At 41.6% G+C, this 23,132-nt stretch overlaps 1 protein-coding gene and 2 long non-coding RNA genes across 6 annotated transcripts in view; 2 read left to right on the forward strand and 1 right to left on the reverse strand.

Annotated features, from left to right (window-relative positions):
• The window catches only part of unc5cb (unc-5 netrin receptor Cb), a 143,330-nt gene that overhangs the window by 11,981 nt on the left and 108,217 nt on the right, over positions 1–23,132 (reverse strand). The window contains exons 5-12 of one of the 2 annotated variants that reach the window (XM_027139723.2): positions 21,392–21,572; positions 19,125–19,292; positions 17,735–17,899; positions 13,220–13,279; positions 9,512–9,703; positions 7,737–8,084; positions 4,657–4,744; positions 3,177–3,345 (exon numbers count right to left, since the gene is read on the reverse strand). In XM_027139723.2, coding sequence (XP_026995524.1) covers positions 3,177–3,345; positions 4,657–4,744; positions 7,737–8,084; positions 9,512–9,703; positions 13,220–13,279; positions 17,735–17,899; positions 19,125–19,292; positions 21,392–21,572 — 1,371 coding nt within the window. The remainder of the gene's footprint in view (positions 1–3,176; positions 3,346–4,656; positions 4,745–7,736; positions 8,085–9,511; positions 9,704–13,219; positions 13,280–17,734; positions 17,900–19,124; positions 19,293–21,391; positions 21,573–23,132) is intronic. The other variant, XM_027139724.2, reaches the window with a different exon arrangement.
• On the forward strand, positions 4,187–7,742 carry LOC113638484. The gene is made up of 3 exons (XR_007138802.1): positions 4,187–4,262; positions 4,503–4,750; positions 7,300–7,742. It is a non-coding gene; the product is annotated as an uncharacterized LOC113638484 (long non-coding RNA).
• On the forward strand, positions 7,976–21,468 carry LOC125139726. Of its 3 annotated transcripts, XR_007138800.1 has the most exons (6): positions 7,976–8,100; positions 14,981–17,520; positions 17,748–17,973; positions 19,444–19,578; positions 19,695–20,833; positions 20,927–21,468. It is a non-coding gene; the product is annotated as an uncharacterized LOC125139726 (long non-coding RNA). The 3 variants fall into 3 exon arrangements; XR_007138799.1 differs by having other exon boundaries at positions 19,444–19,585; positions 19,695–21,468; XR_007138798.1 differs by having other exon boundaries at positions 19,695–21,468.

Below are 23,132 nucleotides of genomic sequence, written 5' to 3' on the forward strand. Positions count from 1 at the left end.
AGATCAGAACCGAAAATCAGCATCCATGAAATTTTACGTGTTGATTTGTTTTTAGAGGAACATTTTTCAAAATGTTGATAATTGTAGAAATAAATACTACAGGTAACTAGATAATTGTCTAAATACGAAATATCATTTCATATTAAATTGATTGTGTTAGTGTATATCTAACTATTACTAATGTAAATAATAATAATAACAATAATATAATGTCTAAAATTATGATTTTGATTATAATTTTATAAATAAATAAAGACAAAATAATGATAAAAAAACAAACATTTTTATAACGATCAATTCCAATTCCTCCAAGCTGTTCTGAAAAACAGTTCCCACACTGTGAGAGTGTTTTCTTTGGGAAATAAAGATCTAAAAGATTCGATTTTTGGTTTTCTAGCATATGCAAATTTGTGCATATTTAATTAGTCAAAGCCTCATTTACATAAACAAATTTACCAGCAGTTGGACTGGTGAAGATTCACTCTGGTATCTGTTGCTTTTAAAAATGGCTCGGTTCACCTCTGGTGTCTTGCTTTTAAAACTAATTTGTGTTTGCCTACGTGTGTGTGTGTGTTTGCTAAGGTGTGTGTGGTCGTGTGTGTTTGCCTACGTGTGTGTGTGTTTGCTAACGTGTGTGGTCGTGTGTGTTTGCCTATGTGTGTGTGTGTGTTTGCCTACGTGTGTGTGTGTGTTTGCCTACGTGTGTGTGTGTGTTTGCCTACATGTGTGTGTATGTGTTTGCTTACGTGTGTGTGGTCGTGTGTGTTTGCCTACGTGCGTGTGTGTGTTTGCCTACATGTTTGTGTGTGTTTGCCTACTGTATGTGTGTGTGTGTGTTTGCCTACATGTTTGTGTGTGTTTGCCTACATGTGTGTGTGTTTGCCTACGTGTGTGTGTTTGCCACGTGTGTGTGTGTGTTTGCCTTTGTGTGTGTGTGTGTGTGTGTGTGTGTGTGTGTGTGTGTGTGTGTGTTTGCCTGTGTGTGTGTGTGTGTTTGCCTACGTGTGTGTGTGTGTGTGTGTGTGTGTGTGTGTGTTTGCCTACGTGTGTGTGTGTGTTTGCCTACGTGTGTGTGTGTGTGTGTGTGTGTTTGCCTATGTGTGTGTGTGTGTGTGTTTGCCTATGTGTGTGTGTGTGTGTGTTTGCCTACGTGTGTGTGTTTGCCTACGTGTGTGTTTGCCTACATGTGTACGTGTGTGTGTGTTTGCCTACATGTGTGTGTGTTTGCCTACATGTGTGTGTTTGCTTACGTGTGTGTGTGTTTGCTTACGTGTGTGTGTGTTTGCCTACATGTGCATTTGTGTGTGTATCACATCATGAAAAATCTTTAACTATGCTGTGAAGCTATAAAGTGCATCTGTCTCTCAGCAACAGGGTTCCTGGAACAGTTCACACATTGTTCCAAATAAGGAGTAGCTGTAAAAATGTGTTTCTTTTCCATCAGCGATTAAACGCATCTTGTCTGAGGAACACAGCTCCGTGCCTTTGTGGTTATGTGCCCTTTTTAGTTTTTTTCCCCCCCAGCATCCAAGCCTTGCCAGGTTTTGACCACCCAAGAGTGTTTTATGTTTGATAAGATGAGACAAGGTCACAGTCTGCAGCTAAGCAGCTCAAAAGCGGCATGGCTCTGCAGGGAGATGAATGCGGATGCACATCGAAGCCAGAGCAGGGAATCTGACAGCTGCTTGGAGCGATCTAAAAGAAATCGCCCATGTTTGCACATGATTTGCTCCAGCTTTGGATGTGCGACACCGACGCCGCTGTCACGCTGGACGGATACGAGGCTAAAACATTCTTCAGTGACCGTTTTTTATCAAAGAAGCTTCCAGATGTTAATTCAGAGCAATCTCTGTTCTAACACAATAATGTTCATGTGACGTTATACTACAGCGCCGTTCAAAGCCTCTGATCTTAGAAGGTACTGATTCATTTCTGAGATCAGACGGCGTCGATTCGTTTTCTACAGCAGCAGCTGTGCACTACTGTAATTCAAATCCCGGGTTTATACGAACGCTATTGTTTCTATAGCAACGGCTAGTTCAAAGAGATTGTTGCTCTGTATAAACCTAAACCTAAAAATAAACGTGTTGTTATTTAAAGAAAGAAAAATGTATCGCTGAAATGGGGAAACTTTTTAAAAAAAAAAAAGGTAGAAGATGTTTATTTGACATTTAGGGAAGGAGTCTCTGGTGTCAAGCATCATGGTTTGCAGTTTGACACGTATTTTGTCTTGTTAACTAAATAAAAACGAATAGGAACGATTGCTTATAGCTGCTAGTAACTAAAAAAGGATAAAAAGTGCCTAATAAATAAAAAAACAATCTGCCGTGGTTGGGTTAAGAGGAATAGAACACTGCAGGGTAGTGACTCGACTTCATCACACCACCCGGTTGATTATTTTCCTATAACAGCATGTCGGCAGATATTTTCTTCCTAATTTAATGCATGGAACGTAACAGTGTGTGAGAGCGAGAGAGAGGAATGTTTTCAAGGAAGCGCTTGCGTAGAACGATTCATGCTTCATGCACGGCTAATTAGAGTGCTGGTGTTGTGTTCACGTGTGATAACAATAAAGGGCAGTAACCATGCTTTGTTCACAGCTATGCCCCTGGTCCCATGCTCAGATAACTCCAGATAACTTCTCCAGCGTTAATGACAAGACTGGCGGGTGGCCTTTGCTATCAGTAGCTCACGAGCTTCCATAAAAAGGTAAAAAAGAAAAGAACAAATCTTCTCCTTTCTGATGCCTGGAGTGTGAGGGGCAGGGAGGCACATGGAAGCATGGGCACCGGCTGCCTGATAACACACTGTTCTTCATTGCCATCTAATTAACTCTGGGTTCTGTTTACCCAAACTCGCCCAGCGTGGCGCAAACAAACTCTGTCTCTCTTCTCCAGCTTCTTTTTGCTCCTTGGTTTGCACTGCTTTTGCACGAAACCCACCAGTTTTTGCATGCCGCCATGCTATCTAGCAGCAGCACATGTTCACCCGACTCGACAGTTCGCGCACACGCCTGCTCAAGCTGAGTACAGGTCCCTCACCGATTAAAGATGTAAAAACTTGTTCCAGAGAAGAAAGCAGCCTTTAAATATTTCACCTTGCATTCGTGTGCTCCTTGCTTGTTAGCTGTTTCCTAAACGAATGAGCCTCAAATTCCCTGACGCACTCGTACTCACCTCCCATTGGCCGTGCTGCGACTGGCTCTTCAGCTGAATCAGCCAATCATCATTGTCAGCCTCAGCACAGTGGTGCATGGTGATGATGACCGGCCGGGTGAGGAGAGCTCCTGGAGGCCCACAGCTCACTACTGGGCTCAGAACCGTCTGAGTGTCCTCCACTGAAGGTCTGCACACACACACACACACACACACACACACACACACACACACGTGTCTCGGTCTGTCTTTTTAACTCGAATGTTCAGGTTTTAACCAACGTTTCTACTATTTAATCATCACTGCTTTCACAATCACCCAAATCTCAGGTGGTGAAGGTCAGCACAAGCACTCACACTTGTTATGCAGATGCTAACTGCCCTCTTCTGCATACTATCTTTAACAATTATTAAATCCATTCCCATTCATTTCCTTTAACAGCAGTTCTGACAGTAGTTCAGGCTGCTGACGCATCACAAAAACATGTAATTGCTTTAGAGGCCTTAGTGTATCTAGCTACTATAAACCATTACAGTTTTTCACAGCTTTACACATGTAACTGTAGATAATGAAAAACACACTTTTTTTTGGAATATATATAAAATGTAAAGATGTAGTTGTTGACAAATTGCGGTGGTATCAAAGAATGTAAAGTTACAGTATGCGAATCACAGCAGCGAGTTTTATTTCTTCATCATCATTTCAGTAATGTTTATTTATGAGGTTGTAAAACCCTCCTGATGGCAATATGCACTTTATAGCAGAAAATTCTATTAGAAAAAGAAAGGCTCATAAATGATTTTCATGTAGATGAGTATTAAAAGTATTCTGTATTCTATTTTGATTGGCTAACACACTCTATTCTATTTTGATTGGCTAACACTCTGTGTTCTATTTTGATTGGCTAACACTCTGTGTTCTATTTTGATTGGCTAACACTCTGTGTTCTATTTTGATTGGCTAACACTCTGTGTTCTATTTTGATTGGCTAACACTCTGTGTTCTATTTTGATTGGCTAACACTCTGTATTCTATTTTGATTGGCTAACAGACATTTTATTCACTTGTGGTTTTTGTGTGGAATTGAACGTAGACAGTAGCTATGCCGTGAGTTAGTCTTTTTTTTTTTTAATACTAAAATCATCTTCCCAACTTGAAACTGTATATATTGACTCAGTTTGTCTAACAAACATGACAAATTGTGTTTTCAAATCATATTTCAATAGCAGAGATTATTTTCAGGTCATTTCAGGGTCGAAATAAGCCTCAGCGGCCCTGAGAGAAATGGAGATTCGGCTACTGGAAACAGTAACTTGGACCATGACTCTCATTATATTGTTTTGTCAGGGCCAAGCTGGAGGAGGTATTGGAAAATGAGCGGAGCATGGCGGGGGGTTCGGGGGGAAGCTGATGATTTCCCACAATCCTGTCCGGCTGCGCTGATGAATGTCAGAAAACACAGGAGTGTTTTGCTTGTGGCATGATTGGTTAGGGACGTTACCTCATTGTCTCCTTCCTGTGCACCGTCACGTACATCTCATACACTCGTCCCTGAGGGATAGCACCCGCTGGCACCAACAAGCTCACGCCTGTGGGTGAGACACACACACACACATACACACACACACACACACACACACACACACACAGCAACTGTCATCAAACTGTGACCTCTGCCACACATTGCCCTCTGCCAGGTCTTCTGTCTGCCAGTGCACACTACGGCGCCAGGCAAAGTGCAAAGAGCAAAGCCCTGTCAATGTCACACACACACACACACACAGTCTGGGCCACACAGCACAGAGCCAGCTCCTTGTGGAAATTCCCCCGTCCAGGCTTGGATGTGACACTGTGGAGAGAGCTGATTTTCTCTGGCAAAGTGCTGCCTGCTTCCTGCTCTCACACAGCGTCACACACAGAGAAATTGATTTTTTTTTCCCTTGTCCTTCTACTGAACTCTTTGAGGCTACACACTCAAAATGATTGAAAAGTACATAGAAAGCTCCTAAAGAATGTCCCCTCTTTTATATACCGTATTACATCTTAGACAATGTGTTGGGTTTCCAACACTCAGCATTGAAATTAAAGTTAAACTTGTCATAAGTTTCAGTCGATTTCTCAACACACAAATACTTTCTAGTTTTATTTATCAGCTGAGCTGAAACCGTCAAAACTCCCACTGAGATTGGACTTGTTACGCCTTTTCGGTTCACTCCAGGCCGAGAGTTGGCGTGCTGCTGAAATATTCATCTGCTGAAACGTACAAGGATGCTGGGTGTCAATGAACAGAGGTGCCTTGGAGAAAACCCAAACGTTCTCAACCTACAAAACATCTGTTTGCACATGCACTTCACGTGATGAAACCCATACATGCATCCTAGCACTTCAGAGAACCTTGGATGAGATTTTTATAGTCCAGTCGTGAGGAACGTGAGGAACAGCTGGCACGTGTGGATTTGAGCTACATTACACACTTGGTAAGAGCGCACTGATCCAGCCCTGTTTCATAATGAATTAATGGCCAATTGTGGACTGACTTCCAAAGAGGGGGTAGACTGAGTGACGTGAGAACGATCACCCTTTTAGGCTTCAGTCTACTGAGCGTGCTAATCCCTTTAGATCATGCATATGTAGCATTAAGCCGCTTTGAAAGTTGTTCTGTTCCTCCCAGGGGAGCTGTAAAAACCCGTTTCTATGATGGGGAGGATTTGGTATGCCTTTAGACATACAACTCCGAACTACTGACCTGGGGAGAGGGAGAGGGAGAGAGAGAAGAGAGAGCTGAACACAAGCTGAGCACCGAGATAAGATAATGAGGGTCTGCGTCCAGCAGGACATGTCCTGCAGAACACAAGAAACACTGCAATCTTTCTCATCGCAGATCCAAGCAGAATTGTTCTGCATTCCATTTACCTCTGAAGTGGAAAATCTGAGCTTGGAATTACATTATCTTCAAAGTAAAGGGGGGAAAAACATAAGCACAGTCTATTTGTGTTTTGTTAGCAAAAAATAAGTACAATATGTTGATTAATCTAAAGTCAAGTACTCCTATATACAGTACAGTACAGCAAACCTATTCAATATGATGGGAACCTGCGGGTGAGGAGACGCACTCAAGTGGGAGTTCTGAGCTGAGGGGGGATGTGTTTGGGTATTCTATAGTCGAAAGTTCAAAAATACCTTGTTTATCAAGGGATTAATCGATTTCTCAGAAACGATTTGCAAGAACATTATTTTTTTTTACGTCTTTTACGTCTAATCGACATTCTAACGTAATGTAAATGGTGTAACGTTTCTGTTTGGCTGCAAATCGCATAATTAGTGAAGAGTTTCTGCAGTGAAACAAGAATTACATCTAAATTTCAACAGCGATATTATGTGAAGTCGTTTCATGTTAATGACTTGAAAACAAACGTTCCCATAAATAACATCCATGAATAAAACTAGACATTGGATTAAGGCAAAAGTTATGGCAGTCTATAAAAGGAGGATAGGTTACAGTAGTGCATGGCTATGGTAGCTGCAGTGGCTGAGCTATACAGTATTTATTGGAGCTCTCTTTCACTGTTTAGTCATTTTCTCATTTAATGGGCGTCACTGGATGAGACTAAATCTATATAATCTGTGCCTTTACAGCTGTCTGGCAAGTATCAACATACGCAGCAAGTTAGTGTAAAGCAAATCTGAACTTTTTGATGTAAATCTGGCAGCAATATTTAGTTCAGTTGGGCCTACAAATACATTAACTATAACGAAAGATAAATGATGAATGAGTGATGATGAACTGGATTGTGCTTGTCAAAAATAACGTGTGAACGCTAGCACTGCCAGGGTTAGCTGGCTCCTCACCCTGCGGAAGGCTTACGGAGATCCCTGGCACCCTTCCACCCTCTGCCTTGTATCTGACTGGTGTAAGCCTTGATAAATAGCACCTCAGGCTGTGTGTGTACACACAGCAGCTCATTTCTCTTTACACATGCCTATATGAGTGTCAGAATGGGACTCGGGCCCTAAATCGATCAGCTCTCTTTGAAGCAGACACTGTGGCGGAATGAAGTTTACAATCTCCAGACTGAAGACTCTTTGTGGACTCTGGTAATGTTTCATTAAATTGCTGAAAGCTGCCTGTAACCTGTGTTTGTAGGTCTGGCTGTAAGTCGTACAGAGCCTCTTCTTCAGCAGCACTCGATGCGGCCTGTTCTTCATTAAGCTTTTTAGCATCAATCAGTGGCTGGCAGCACCTGGGCTACCACAATCCAGACTGTAAGTGCTGACACTCGCATACACACTAAACGCTACTGGATCACTTCAAGATGTGCACCAGAAGCTCACGTGGTGGAAATGCGGTGCACATTCATGACATCAGGAAATTCACAAATAATAATGAAGTGCCTGACTGTTTAGAGTCATTTTAAATTGTTTTTTAGTTTGTTTAATATTAGTCCTAAAGTCATGATTAACTAATTAAAGCTCACTGGTCAAAAGGTCGATTCATATTTTTTATATCCTGTCATGTTCTTCACTGTTTATGTGATGTGGTTATCTACACCAGTATATCATTACTTTCCACCCCTCACCCACCTGAGTTGGGCACAATGAGGTGTCCTCCGAGGGAGTTGAAGGAGCCAAAGGCGGTGCAGGACGGGTCTCGGGAGCGCACCAGGCTCTGAGTGCGACGTCCCATGGTGTCACTGTCGATGAGCGAGTGTGCCAGCTTGGGAGAAAGTTTGGACGAGAAGTCAGAAAGCTCGTCCTGTGGCGTCACCGTGCCGGAAGAGTTGTACACTTTGATCTTCAGGTTGGGCAGGGGGTCGAGCAAAGGAGAGTTAGTCATGGGGATTTTGTCAGCCACATCATGGAGAGCGTAGACAGGACCACGGTACATGGCCGCCGCCGAGGTCAGGTCAGGGGGCGCGGTAAGGAGATCAGCTAAAAGGGAAGAGAGGTAAGAGTTTACAAACTTCTTTCTTTGTGGTATGTAACAAAGCACTTGATTATTTATCAATTTATCTGTTTCATTTGGTTACTTTAAAGGAGTCTCCAGTGTTTGCAGAGTCTAGTGTCTTGTCAGTGGTGAATTTGGGAAAATCAGCATACAAGCTACAGTCAGTAATTATTTGGTTGGTGTGCTGTACATAGTACAATGGGAAATTGGAGTGCAGTGTAAAGTTGGAAAAAACAATATTTTCCACTTTCACTAAGAAGGTACAATGGATTATTTTGCCCTGAAGAGAAATACTGATGTGTACTCCAATGTGAGCTCCTCCTTACAACTGCACCACGTTCCACAGACACACAAAGTCACTGTTTGTCTCTTCCTCACTCCTTCACGTCTCTAAAGCAGGTGAAGCTCCTGTGAGGGTTCTTTACAGCTCCAGGTTGGAGTTTTGGGTGTTGTGCTCCGGGCAGCAGATGGCATCCTTATTAATGAGTTAATCCCTTCGCAGGTACAGATGAATATGCGTGGGTGTGCTGAGCGGGAGTGGCGGCCATGCTGAGCGCTCTTCCTCCTCACAGCCCTCTCCTCACACATACACACTTCATTCCTGTGCCTCCATGACTACAATTACAGCAACCTGATGGGTGCTACACTAAGTGTTAAGTGGAGGTCTTGTGGAGAACACACACACACACACACACCACACTTCCACATCACACTTTTCTCAAGTTTCTCAAGACTTCTAATGGACCTAGTTCACAAGTTGTTTCTGATGCTAAATCAGCTCAACTAAGTTTGCTAATTACGATCCCTTATGTTTGCCACTCTGCCCGGATGCCGTGGGCAGAAGGCATGTCAGAAGAATGCAGAGCCTTCATATTTAGTTCGGACTGCTTACATTCCTCTGTGTTTACCTCGTTTCCACAACACCTTTCATTCAGCTCGCCGTGGATGATATCTAATTATCATTGAACGTGCCGTGCAAGCGGAGCTAATTATGGCTTCATGATAACTTGCAGATTGCCTTCACATCAAAGTGACAAGCATTCTAATGGTGTCTTGGCAGAAACATCACCTACATGCCTTTTCCCTCCACCCCTTTTCATTCTTTCTTTTGTGCTTTCCCGACACCATGGAAGAGGAAAAACAGTCTGAATTATGAATGTGTGTCATCACGGCTCCCGGGTGAGGCTTCTGACACATATCAATTCTCAATCTGCTACTGTCATCTCCTTCACAGCGTCTGCATTCATCACACCACAAGTTCCTTTTTTTTGCATGAAGGTGGCACCGAGAAAATGTCAAAATGTTTGGGAATGGACAGCACAGAAACTTTTACAACGTAATATAACATCATACCATACGAACTGAACTGGTCCGTACGGTATGACGTTAAGACAGATCTCATCTGTCTTACCTGTGCGAGCCGTCTTGATGCTGACTGGTTGGAAGCCACCGTTGAGAGCAGAGGAATCGATAATGTCCGAGTCGAAGTCGCGGTGGTTCTTGCGGTAAACGAAGAGGGCCACGATGACGGAGATGACTAAGCACATGATTACGGCGATGACAATGCCCACGTAGAGAGCCACGTCGTCTGTGCTTGGGGCAGCTGTTGGAACAAAAAAGCAACAACAAAAGACAGAAAGAAAAAGAAAAAGATAAATCCCAAAGGCTTTGCACTAAAAAGCGATGGACATTAAAAACGAGTCATCGCTGATTGATAGCACTTTCATTAAAACTATGTCAAATTAGGAAGGAGATGCTGTCTGGGTGCCAATATCCTGTTCACAGATAGCTGGGGATATTAATAAATGCAGGACTTCATTACCTTCTACTGAGTGAACGGCACTTCCTGACTGGAATTCAAAAGAACTCATTTAAGATCAGTGAATGAGGTGTTGTGTATACAGCAGGTAGAAGGTATTGAGAAATGAAAACCTAGATGGCTTCTGTCTGTCATAAATCTGGCCATATAAAAGAGTCAGCTTCCTGAGTCTATGGCAGACCCATACAGTATGAGTCATGCAAAGTGTGTTTTCAAGGTGCAGTTTGCAGTTTTTAAAAGTGTTTCCAAGACGGCAACAATCAAATAAATTCACCATAGAAAACCAGAGATCTGAAATTCTGCCAGATCTAAACGTCGTTATTGTTCTTATCATTATCATCTTGTCTTTTGATTTTTTTTTTTCTGGCCCTGAAATCATCCCCAGCTTGAACTGAACCAACCCTTTGTGAAACAAACTGTTGCCGTCCATTTATTTTCAGCAATATACAGTATTTGCAATGCAAATTCTATTCACCTTTCAAACAGCACAGGACTATATACTGTAGTTAAATCCTGCTTCTTTAGAGGATAAAGAAAATACAGGTTAAAGTGAATGTACAGCACATTAAAGAGTAAGATTCTCAGAGGCCAATGTGCATTTAACAGACAATAAATAAACAAAGAGCAAGCACTATGTAAGCGGTAAGCACATGGATGACTCTTGTGGTAAACAAAGCGTGCTGTGATGATGAGGATGATTGAGTGCGTCATGTTATCGGAAAATATAACTAACTAGAAGTTGATTCTTTTCCTATAACATTACGAATCATGATGTTTTTTTTATTTGATTTTTAATTCAATTAAAAATCAATGAGGAATAATTCATAACAAACGGCTCCTCCAGAAAAACGTGACTCAAGGCAGAAACGTGGCTCAAAAATCATAAATTCCGCAGCTGCAGGTATTGGCTCTGATTTAGCAGCCTCATACAGTTTCTCTAGAAAGAGCCACATGTCTCCCAAACTCACTCCATCACTTTGATTTCACTGCTAAAATCTAGAAATAACCCCATGTTTCATATTCCACCCCTCTCTCTTTTTCTATTCTCTATTGTTTCTTTCCAGCTGCAAAAATCTATTACTGATTATACAGGGCCGGGGCCTGCAGCTACGCGTCTACTGACAAGCCGTCATTAGGGCTAACGCCAGGCGTACGTCTCCATTGAGAAGTCACTTTTGTCCTTGCGATAATTGTGATAAATGTGATTCAGCGTCAAAGCCACCTGTCAAGTGAGGGGAATGAGTCCACTTCTAAAGGTGTTCAAATGCCACGGGGTAACAAGAACGGCTCTTTTCCCAGAACACGGAGTGCTGCCGATGCCTACATGAAGGGCTATTGATTCCTCCATCAACCTTAAATGGGACATAATCAACCCCTCGTGTGTGGCAGGGAAAGGCTGAATGGATTCATGCGCCCAATTCTCTTATTTATACTCGCACCAAGCTCAGGAGTGGAGCGCAGGATTGTGGGAGAGCATAAATTAGCTGAGCACTTAAACGGTCGGTAACTGCTACTGTGTCAATATCTGTAGTCGTACACATGACCACTAGGTGGCAGTAGCAACCATAAAAGCAGATTTCTACAGTTTTATTTAAGAATGTTGCATATCTTCAGCATATATTACAAAACATGCTCATTGTCCTTTGAGCCATGCTTCCTGCAAATGCGTAACGGTGCGTTGCGACCAAGCTGCAATAGAAAACTTGGAGTGGTGGATGAATACATTTGGTTAACATTTAGAGTAGATGACAAGAGCTCTCACTCGCATCTTCTATCACCGGCCTTATTTTAACCTCTCAAGGCTGCTCGGATTCTCTATTAATTAAAGCTCTACTGGCAAAGAAAAGGGACGGCGTTCTGTGTGTGGGTGGGTGTTCACATTGTTGGCCCTTTTTGGGAAAAAAAAGAAAATCAATGTGAGTACCAACATCTCACTGGTCCTCTCTGGATTTAATCACTGTGACATTCGAAATTAATCTTTACTAATGGGAACCTTGCCCTCTAAACCTGACTGCCGTGTGACCTCTCACTCTCACTCACTCTCTCACGCTCGCTCTTTGGACCTTACACGGTTACAGACTCGATCGGCTACGGATCAAATTAATCGTATGCCGAATCCTGTGGCAATCTTTTCACAGAGAGTTGTCTAGAAACAGGCTCTACGATGGCATGGATAAAGGTGCTCGTGAGTCCCGGCTCCTGACTCATGGTGCTGATTTGGTCACGGGATACAGCAGGAACTGATCTCATCGATCGCCCTGTGATCTCAGTAAGCCGCTGAAGGTAACGAGAGGGGTGTCGATTATCTGCCAGAATTTAAGCCTAAGAAGTCCGACACCTTCTGTGGAGATTATCCAATGAAGCACGAGTCACGTCTGGGTTATGAGGAAGCTTTTTTGAGATGCGCAAATCTGATCCATTCTAAACACTGAAATGCTTTGTATTATTAATACACTCCAGTTGTTCAGTAGCCCTTACACCTCTTCCTTGTTTTCTTTGTTTTTAGATATCAGATTAAGTAGCTAAAATCCCAGCCCAGTTTAGAGAGAGACAGAGAGACAGAGAGAGACAGAGAGAGACAGAGAGAGACAGAGAGAGACAGAGAGAGAAAGAGAGAGAGAGAGAGAGAGAGAGAGAGAGAGAGAGAGAGAGAGATGAATTTGACTTTGCTGCAAAACCCCACAGTGGTTATTTAACGTATATCTCTTCAGCTCGACAATCTTCCACGCATACGTCTGATGATAAAAGAGGCAAAGACTTCGGGGTAAAGGCTTCGGAGGGGGTTGTGAATGTATCACTTAGATTAATACATTTCCTTGAACATGAGTGATTGCAGGTAGAGGCAGAAAGAGAAATAATAGTCTGGAAATGAAAAAAAAAAACAACATAAAAACAATAAGGTTATTGAGCGGTTTGCTCCTGAGTGTGTATGTGTGAGGATGGTGAAAGAGTCTGCACGTCTTCCTCAGTCAGTGATCACAGCAGCCGAGTGTGAAAGAGGCACGCAGTGCAGCAACCACTGCCCCCGGGCAAGAGAGAGAGACAGAGACAGAGAGAGAGAGAGAGAGAGAGAGAGAGAGAGAGAGAGAGAGAGAGAGAGAGAGAGAGAGAGAGAGAGAGAGACTGGAGAATTCTATCACTCTATTAACACATTCAGTGGATGAAACAAATGCAAAAGGTGAGATGAAGCAGAGTCGGTGACATGTTGAGTGAAAAAACAAAATATGAGTAAATATAGAAGGTAGGAGGTGAATAGGATTGTTTTTTTTTTTTTTGGAATAAAATTAAATCAAAACTCACATGAATATCCATAATCATCACTCTTGCCTTTTGGTTCAGAGGACTTCTGATATAGGGAACCTTCAGGGAGGGGAAAAAAAGGGAATGGGGGGGGGGGGTGAAAAAAAAATCAAATTTAACACAACTTCGATCGAACAAAGCTCAGACACGGAAACAAAGGCAAGAGTAATGGTGATGCAAAACAGCCATCCTTCTCCATTTGGTGTCACTTTGGACTGTCTCTCTGCTCGTGCTCTCCAGACGGATGAGGGCCGGGCAGTGAGCGGCGGGGGGTTGGGGGGTGGTGTGTGAGAGTGCGCCAATGTCACCATCCGTCAGGCACGTTTTAGTGCTTCATTAGGACTAATGATCGCACGCAATGGATTGTCTTAAGCTGATAAACAGTCTCTGAGTCAATGAGTCAAAGGCACTTAGGGCCCAACATCTGCCAAGGAGGCCCTGAGAAATCTCTCTCTCTCTCTCTCTCTCTCTCTCTCTCTCTCGCTCTCTCTCGCTCTCTCTCTCTCTTGCTCTCTCTCTCTCTCTCTCTCTCACTCTCTCTCTCTCTGTCTGTCTCTCACTGCGTGGAGGTGGACGCCATTAGCACATGGGCCTCTCACTAATGTAGCATGCTGGAAAGGGTGCTAAATCAAATCGGTGCTGACTAGAACAGGCAAGCGATGGGGCCTGACAAGCTTAGGAGCTACATCAACCCAGAGAGAGCAAGATGCTCGGGGATGCTTCTATATTATATAGACTAAGATCTTTTAATAAAAATAATGGACACAATGCAAAATAAAGTGACATGAGAAACTGAGAGGGAAAAAAACCCTTTTGTCTGGATGCGGAGACAGAGAAAGGCAGGTTGATATATCGACAGACGGAGTAATCGATCGCTTGACGGATGTTGAATTCACTGCTATGTAATCAAACATAAAGCAGCAAAGGCACACGGTAAACTTTAGCGAGAGGATGAGAAAGGAGACAGAATGAGTTCGAGAAATAGAGGAGTGGAAAACAGAGATGTTGGATATGGGATGAATGATATGACTTATGACCAAAACATATATCTTACACGCTGTGTGAAGTCAGACTCCAGCGAGAGATCATCAGCTTTTCTTTTTTGCTCCTTTTTTATTTTTTTGTGGCCAAAGCAGCTGTGTACACATCTTCTATTTCTCACACATGACATCATGCGAGAGACAGGGAAGTGAAAAGTGAAAAGTGTCTCACGAGAGATTAGGAAAGACCTTCGACGGACACGTCTTTCTAAACTCTAAACTGAAATCAATTATGCTACAAATGAAAAAAAAAGGGTTTTAATAACAACTTGCCACAAAAACAGCTTCGGCATCGATTCTACTGGAGAACGTGGCATATCATTTCACACTCTTTACATCACTCGGTAAGAACCCGTGCACTGCGCATGGGGGCGGAGTCATTCTGTAAGACATGACATCATGGGATGACCAGTCAGGAGAAATTTGTACTGATTTGCAGTAACTGTAATAAATAAGTGTGCCCCCCCCATACTGTACTTACTGTAGATTACTAGTGTATACGGTACATCAACGGATATGCAATTATATTTTATACAGTTAATTCTGTATAGTAAATATATGATCATACCGCAGTGCTGCTTCTTGATTCTAATTGGTCAGACGATGTCGATTAACATTCCATAACAGCAGCTCTGCCGGTAGTTCTCATTAACCCAAGTGACTCTCCACATGAATTTGTTGATATTTGAATGATGTCTGTGTATTTGTTTAACCTTTACAGAAGGAGTCTCAAGTGTCAGCACTCGTTTGTTACGGGACGTTTCAAGGACAGGACTTTCCGGTTTGACAAACTTTGTCTTCATATCATCATGAGAACTTAAAAAAAAAAAAAGAGAAAGGATATCGAGGCAACGATCGTTTATAGCTGCTACAGCAAAAGCAGTATCAGGAAGTAGCTTGTTCCGTAGATGATGTATGCTATTATGATAAGCTCATCAACCTCAGGTATTTATGAGTAACAAAAGCAGTGTTTGGAATCAGCAGCATTGCATCACCCTGTTGTTCATTATTTTCCAATAACAGCACTCCCCCCATGTGGTTTAGTGCCTTGCTGGTAAACAGATTTTCATAACAGTTTGCCTTTAATACGATATTCATCAGTATAAAACATCAGTAGACAGCTCGACTTGCATAGAAAACAAAAACCTCTGCAATATAGACCGAGAAACAGGAGGATTTTCTGTACTGTACATTTCTGCTGCAGCTGCAGTGCTTGAGAATAAGCTTGTATTTGCCCTTGTGTTCGTGTCTGTCTTGCCCTTTCTGCAAGATCGATATGTCAAGAAAATGTCATTTGTCTGTGGGTTGAGTAATCAAAGCCCTCAACAGGAACATCATAACAAACACAGACTGCTGAAAAAGCACAAAAGAAAAAAACCCCATCGGTCTGAGCGGGAAATCTAAAGCAGATATTTTAGTCTATATATCAGAATAACAGGACTGTGCATGCTATTTGACCCGAAACACAACAATCCAAGAGCAGATCTCAATAACACCTCATTTGTGAGGCTTACAAGCAATCTGAATGCACAGAAGTGATTTCTGGGAAGAGGAAATGTAAAATTGTACATAAGTGATTTGTAGGACTAGTGAAGGCTTCTGTCGAGGGTGAGATCAGGGTCCGTCTGGAACAGTGTGAGTTCACATATCTCACACACACACAAAAAAAACCCTATTCTCAATGATATCTGCAATAATGTGAGCTTTTAGAGAATGTGGATTTCTCCTAAATGCACAGCGAAATGGTCATTAGCATGGACATAAGTGGTTTCACCCTTTTAACTCGGGGAGAGAGGGGGAAAAAAATCAATCAGGGGAAGTGAGCCTAAATCTATATCGTTATGGGTTTTATATTCTCCACAAACTGGTCATCAATCTGACATAGAACTAATGCTTTCGAAAAAAAAACAACAAAAAAAACAGTAGGACCGACCGAGCAGAGAAGACGATCGTACACCCTACAGATCTCACATCTTCAAACTCAGGCTGCATTATTTCTCTTTTTGGATGATTACGGACTTATCGATCCGCCAAGATTCCTCTGATCAATAGCGTCATTAATATCGTCTCATTTACATGTAGAGGCTTTTCGAATTAAACTGACATCATTAATTGGATTTTGTAATGTCATTAGTGTAATTCAGGGTGTACTTTTAATCAATCGGATTTTGATGGCGGTAATAATTAAAGTGCAAAGTACAAACGAGCAAAACTTGAATAAATAATACGAAACTAAAAGTGCTTTCAAAGTCATCGCTGTCTCATATATCGAATCCGCTTTCGGACCAAGATACCGAGTGTACGGCTGGGAAACGTGACTATGTGGTATCAGTATCATGATAAATTACACCGCAGTGTGATGTTCAGACAGTAGAATCTATTTAGCATTAACCGTTGTCGTCCTGTGATGGACCGACGTCCCGTTCAGGACGCGTTCCCGATGTACTTACCAATTTGTTTAAAAAAACAAAACGTCTCAAAATGTGGCTCTGCCGTTTTTCTGGCACATGGTACTGTTTTTCCGATCACAAGAAATTATGCAAATACATTTCACAAAGTGTGTGTGTGTGTTTTTTTTTTTTTCCCTAAACGCCAGAAGATCTATGAGATCAGATTACATTTTAAAACATAATTTCTTTTTAAATTGTAAGCGCAACATATATATTCGATATAATATAAGCACACAAAATTGTTTACTATATACAGCCACGTATAATATATATGTAAAAAGCTTTTTTTCTTTTTTTTTTTTTTAGTATAAGACTTTTCCTTTACAAAACATTCTGATTTGAAAATTATTACAGAGCACTAAAAGAAAAACCTTTTTTTTTCATTAAGTTTTAAAACACTGGAAGTGTGCAGCAGAGGTAAAAAAAAAAAAAAAAAAAGTCATCTTGTCAGTCCTTATATAACTGGCTCAAACAAAAAATAAATAAATAAAATAAAATAAAAAGAAAGAAATGTAAAAATCAAGACTTTGGGCTTGACTCCTCCTTGGCCTCTCTGGCTCCTTTCTGTCTCGCTTGCTGAATTTCGTGGTTTTTAAATTAGACTCCGGATCATAGTAATCACAGATGCTTAGCATTTCTGAAACTTCTTTCTAAGTACAGTATAATCACTTATCGTTATTTTAAATATAGCTCCTGAATGGTGGGTCTGTGATAGGGGTAATTACTTTCTGCATTGCAGCGTAGGCAGAGCCGTGATTTAACACTCCTGTGTTCTATATTTAGTTTCCCTGCTTGGTTCGACTAAACAAAGGTTTGTAATGTTTTGTTTTCTGGCTACGGATCATTTATCTATCCCACATCCAATATCTATAGATCTGCTTTATTGTTAGTGGTAGAGAAAAGAAAAATAAAAAACAAGGAAATGAGAAATTATAGAGAGAAATGAAAGATAAGCATGGTTTAATAGACTTATAGAGAACTATACAGTCTGAAGAAAGCAGGTTGAGATTACTGATGTTACTCACTCTGCATGCACAGGCCATCGGTACAGTTCTTGGATTGGAGCACCATGCCCTCGCAGTCCTTGCCGCCATTTTTCGGAGCCGGTGCGGTGCACTCTCTCCTCCTCCAGTGGGTGCACTCTGTCCCACATGTTGACCATTTACTCCATTCTGTCCACAAACCGTCCACTGGAAATGCAGCGAGAGAATGTGTGCTAATGATGGAGCCACAACCACTACTCTGAGCTTCAAGCAGTGTAATGGTAGGACTTGAGCCTCTTCTAAGGCTTCCTTAGATAGTTGAAAGGACTTTATAGGGAAAGGGAATCTTATAGAGAAACCTTGTCATGGTCTATCAAGGGTTCTACACATTATCTTGTTCTCTGGGGCTCTTGATTTAACCTTTTTTTGTCCACGGTCCACGGTGTGTACCAATGAATCAGTAAGCATGTTCAATTTGAAGAAGATCTAATACACAGATCGACTCCAAAATAATCATGTTACTAAATTTAGCAGCATTTTCAACTATTCAACAGTTTTCGTTTTCTGTTATGTGGGAATAAAAACAACCATTTTAGAACATCGACACTGAACACACTGAAGCCTACAGTATTTTAGAAATTTTAGTCTAAACTTCAAGCAACAGCTTGTATATTTCTCTAAATCTGTAGTCAGTTCAGAGTGTACAGTGGTGGAAATCACTATCCACTAGGCATACATACTGTATGTGAAGTATGAACACATTATTCAGAATGAGCAAATAATGTGTTCTAAACCTAATCTCACTGTGAGTTTCACAGAGTATTACAGGCCTAAATTGAGACGCAACAAAAAAAAAACGAGCACAAGCTGGAGCTTTTAGCTTTCATGCAGGCACTAAGTACGATCGGGTACGAAGCACAGAAAGCAAACAAAGTCTACATGCATCAAAATTAAGGTACAACATTCATTCACTCATGCTCAGTAATTGTCTGTCTATTGTGATTTACAATAGGCTGCTAGTTTGTTTATATTTTGCCACATAGAAATAAATATGGTACAAAATATCGCAGAGTGGTACATACAAAAATAATAACTGTGTGGTTTTGAAAAACCACTATAAACCAATTTAAATAACATCTCAACTTCAGCGGTGGTTTCTGTCCTCTAACGGATTGGGATAAATTGTGCCTAGTAAGAGATGGGCTCCTTACAAACTAACCTGTAGAGAGGGTGAGAAAAGGTCAATAATTGTAGGAATAAATAAGGGACATCTATGATCTCTTTATATGAGCTTGATATATATATATGTATATGTATGTATATATCAGGAAGGAATCTGATGTTACATCAAGATTTCCACTCTGGATTGGTTCAAAACCAATCCCCAATAGACAGAAACCCATAGATATTTGGGGATTATTGGGAATAGTACCTGGACATAAAGGGTTGCAAGCTAGTTTCTGGATGGCTTGGCCTTCACAGATGGCTCCCCCGTTGAGGGGCGCTGGGTTGGTGCAGCTCCGGGTCCTCTTCTGGAAGCCTTTCCCACAGCGACTGTTACACACCGACCACTCGGTCCATGTCGACCAGCCTCCGTTCACTACCAGAGCAAAAAAACAGCAAGAACCAAAAAGTTTCAATGGATAAACTTTAAAAGCTTGGCAGTATCAAAAAAATTTCCATTTGCTTTTCATTATGCATTTTTTCCTTTGGTGAGAACAGAGAATGACAGAGAATGTTTTCTGTTGCAGTGGCTATTTATGTACGATTGCCATGGCTCCTGAGACAATGGCAAAATCCATCTCACTCATCACAGCTCGAGAGACTGCGGCTGGGAAACACATTGCGGCTTTGGACTTCTAATGACTTGGCTTTTTCTTCACAATGTGAGAAGTAATGTGCTTCTGGGTAAACTGGAATAAGAGACTTGTAGAAGCCAAAACAGAGCATTTTTTTTTTGTTTGTTAAATCCTTGGTTCCTCTCTTTGTCTCTTTTCTTCAGAAACTTCTTCTTGGCTGGGCTAGAACTTCTGTAAGTCTGATCTTCCCTCCTGCTGTTCCTGGTCTAATCAGAAGATGAGTCTTTCCACTCCTTATCTTGACCGGATTTAGCTCTGGTCTCTCCGGAACACTGCAGACATGCCTTACGACATGGGCACTGCTGGAAGACTGATTGCGGGGCATTCTTTGGAGGATGAGCCGACTTCAAAGCCTTTCCATGTTGCCCTTGTGGTCTGCATTTTGGGCTACAAAGAAAGGCCCAAAAAAATAACCAGTCCTTTTTGTAAATGCTTATTTTGGATTTGACTGAGCCGCACATGATGAAACCTCCTGTGTCTTTAGTACTCCAAGTTACAACAAAAAAATGGTATAATGGCAAAGGAGAGGAAAGAACTTAAAATAATAGAGCAGGGATAATCCCTAAGCTTTTATTGCCATGCTAGTGATATAGAGCTCCATCATGGATTCAGACAGGAAGCTAGAAGTGAGAGACCTCAGAGAAACTTGACCCTGGTGACATCAGCAGCTGCTGAGAACCACCACCCACCACAAGCATATCCAGGGGGATGGAGAAGGAATTTTTGCAGATAGGTTTCTAGATGTCGTTTAGAACAAACAACAAAAGAGCTGTTAGATGACTAACAGCGATGCCCTCATTCACTGATTCTGACCAAAGTGAGTGTTTATTCAGATGCTTCTGACTCAGACAGTGGCTCAGTGGTTGGACAGCTGATTGGAAGGTTGTGAGTTCAAATCCAACTATTGCCACTGTTAAGTTCTTGAGCAAGTACCGTAACCCTTAACTGCTTATCCTCTCTCAGTTGTCAGTTGCTTTGGATAAAATCATCAACCAAATAAACAAAAGTAATCTCTCGGCTCTGTTTTCAATTTAGATTCTTTGCAGCTCAGTCTGAACTCCTCACTAATCTTGCCTCCATTGCTTTCAAAGCACAAGCCTCCTCCATTCCCCTTACTCTGACACAGGAGGTCATTTATTCTTCAAGCTAAACCCGGGAGCAATTCCAGCGAGTCTCCAGCTGAGGAAAAGAAGTTGATTTATTATGGCTAGGGAGAGTGAAAACTACCGGTTGCAGGATTCTGGAATTTGATGTGAAGGAAAACCAACTATAATAGCAGCAGGTGGGAACTTCTGACTTACTGAAGATCTATTTTTTCCCCCGAGAGAGGGAGAGATAGATAGATAGATAGAGTGAGTCTTCCTGTGTTTTACAGCTACAGCTCTGACTTCCTAACACCTCATCCCATCAATGGAAGGGCGGCAGGGCCGTTTTCGGTGGAGATCTTCCCTTGTGTTTTCCTCGTCCTATAAAACTGCATAGAATTGGCAGAGAACTTTAGGGTAGAACGGGGTGTAGTTCCAGCTTGTCAGCACATCTAACACTTCTTAAGAAGAAAAATATCTTTCTGCTCTGGGGAGCGGCAAGGAGAGATCAGGCTCAAAAAAAGAGAAAGATAAGGCAAAGGTGCTTACAAGAGTATCAAAAACAGCCTGTTCTCAGATTCAACGGAGTAAAGATTTGATCCTATGCACTCATCATAAACTCTTGTTCAAACTGCATGTCTCTGTGATGTCTATTCATCAAAGACGGAATGTGACCTTACAAATATTGACAAAACAACACTCTTTCTTTCAAGTGAAGGTTACGCAGTAAAAAAAATGAATAATTTTAACATTACCGTAGACTATAACAGTGGCTGTGGTGCTCCTCCTCTTGGCCACGATGTTCTTGGCTACGCAGGTGTAGTTAGCAGTATCTGACAGACGAGCCTGTTTTATGATCAGGTTGTGGTCGATAGTGATGTAAAAGTTACGATCATCAGCAGGATCGATGACCTCTTCGTTCTTCAGCCACTCGACCTGCAGGAACAAGTCGGTAAAATACGGCTCTCGGTCAGCATCAGGCGCTTCTAACGCACAACACAGACATTGTTATATGGACATTTTCATATGGACATTTTTACATCGATCCAATTTGCCTCTATAAATCAAAGTGAAGTATTTAAAGGCGCATTTGCACATAGCCCCGGCTTACATTTCAATAAAGTCCTATAACCGCCTCGGTGTTTATGCCTGCTAAGCCTGACGTTCTATAAAACGTCAATATCCGTCATGTTTACTTTTTATTCGCTTCAAACTAAAAAAAAATGGTCAGGAGTGAAGAAAAAAACAGCGTTATTCTGGGAGCTGACAGCTTCCTCGACCTTTCCTTATGAGTTCCAACTTGCTGGTGATACCAATATTAGACCTGAGGTCATATCCGGAGAGCATGTAACTGTTTGGAGGTTTTATTTGACCATAAATCAAGCCGATTTTTTCACTGCTCGGCCCTCTGGAGGCGGCGTCGAGGATTGTAGCCAGTCAATACAGCACTAGACCTGAGATGGCTAAAATCTATGGCGAGTTGCTCCCATGTGTCTCTGGAGGCTCCTCGGTCAGACTGCATGCATACTCAGTTCGACAAGTGAGGAGAGGAAGCAGTGGACATGTCCAAACTGCTGACCATTACAGGTCATCACAAGGGCTAAATATTACTTTAGAGAGCAAGGGATGGTTAGGACTGTAAAAGCTTTCAGACAGTACATCATCTAGACAGTACATCTTCAGCCAAGCAAGGTCGTACAATCATGCAGACAGTTTAACCATCTTATAAAAAAAAAAACGTAAACATCTTTAGATTTCTCGATGTCTGAACCTCTGCTAGAGAATCACACTGTCCCTGACTTTAACTGCAAATTTATCAGATGCATAATGAATAATAAATAATAAATGCAGCACTATGGTGAGTATAAAGCATCAGGAATGTGTTGATACAGTAGGTATGACCTTTGGTCCACACATACCTGTAACTTATTTCTATACAGTAGTATATGTATATATGCAGAAATGATATTTTGTGGGGTAGTTAGTTAGATGGGTGATGAATAAGAGGCAAAAGCAACAACTGAAACCGCATTTCAGAAAGGGTACGCAGTGGGCGGGGCTTATTTGATTAACGTGCTTTATGCTTTCAACTGTTCCATAAAGACACTTGAAAAAGTGTTTCTATACTTTGAATATTCACAAAATGTCACAACGATTATCTGTGTTTTGTGTCCAACTGCAAACAGAATCGTTTTACTCCATCGGGGGATTTGTGAGTTTCCATGCAAGCATCAGACTGAGGTAGGAGATATGATCCAGAGGTTAAAGAGAAACTGTCTTTACTTTATTTTAATCATTCTTTCTCTCATTCCTTTTATCTCCTTCTTATACTGTATGAACAGCTTTAAGAGTCTATTGCTAACAAAAACCCTGTTGTCCACTTTTATGGCAAACAAACAAACAAACAAACAGATAAGTGAATCGGATGATAGTATTTTTATAGGAATATCCTGCGCATTTCACAAAACTGTTTATCTACAATCGCTATTATTAAGA

The sequence above is a fragment of the Tachysurus fulvidraco genome, chromosome 20, assembly GCF_022655615.1.
Source record: "Tachysurus fulvidraco isolate hzauxx_2018 chromosome 20, HZAU_PFXX_2.0, whole genome shotgun sequence".
Taxonomy (NCBI): domain Eukaryota; kingdom Metazoa; phylum Chordata; class Actinopteri; order Siluriformes; family Bagridae; genus Tachysurus; species Tachysurus fulvidraco.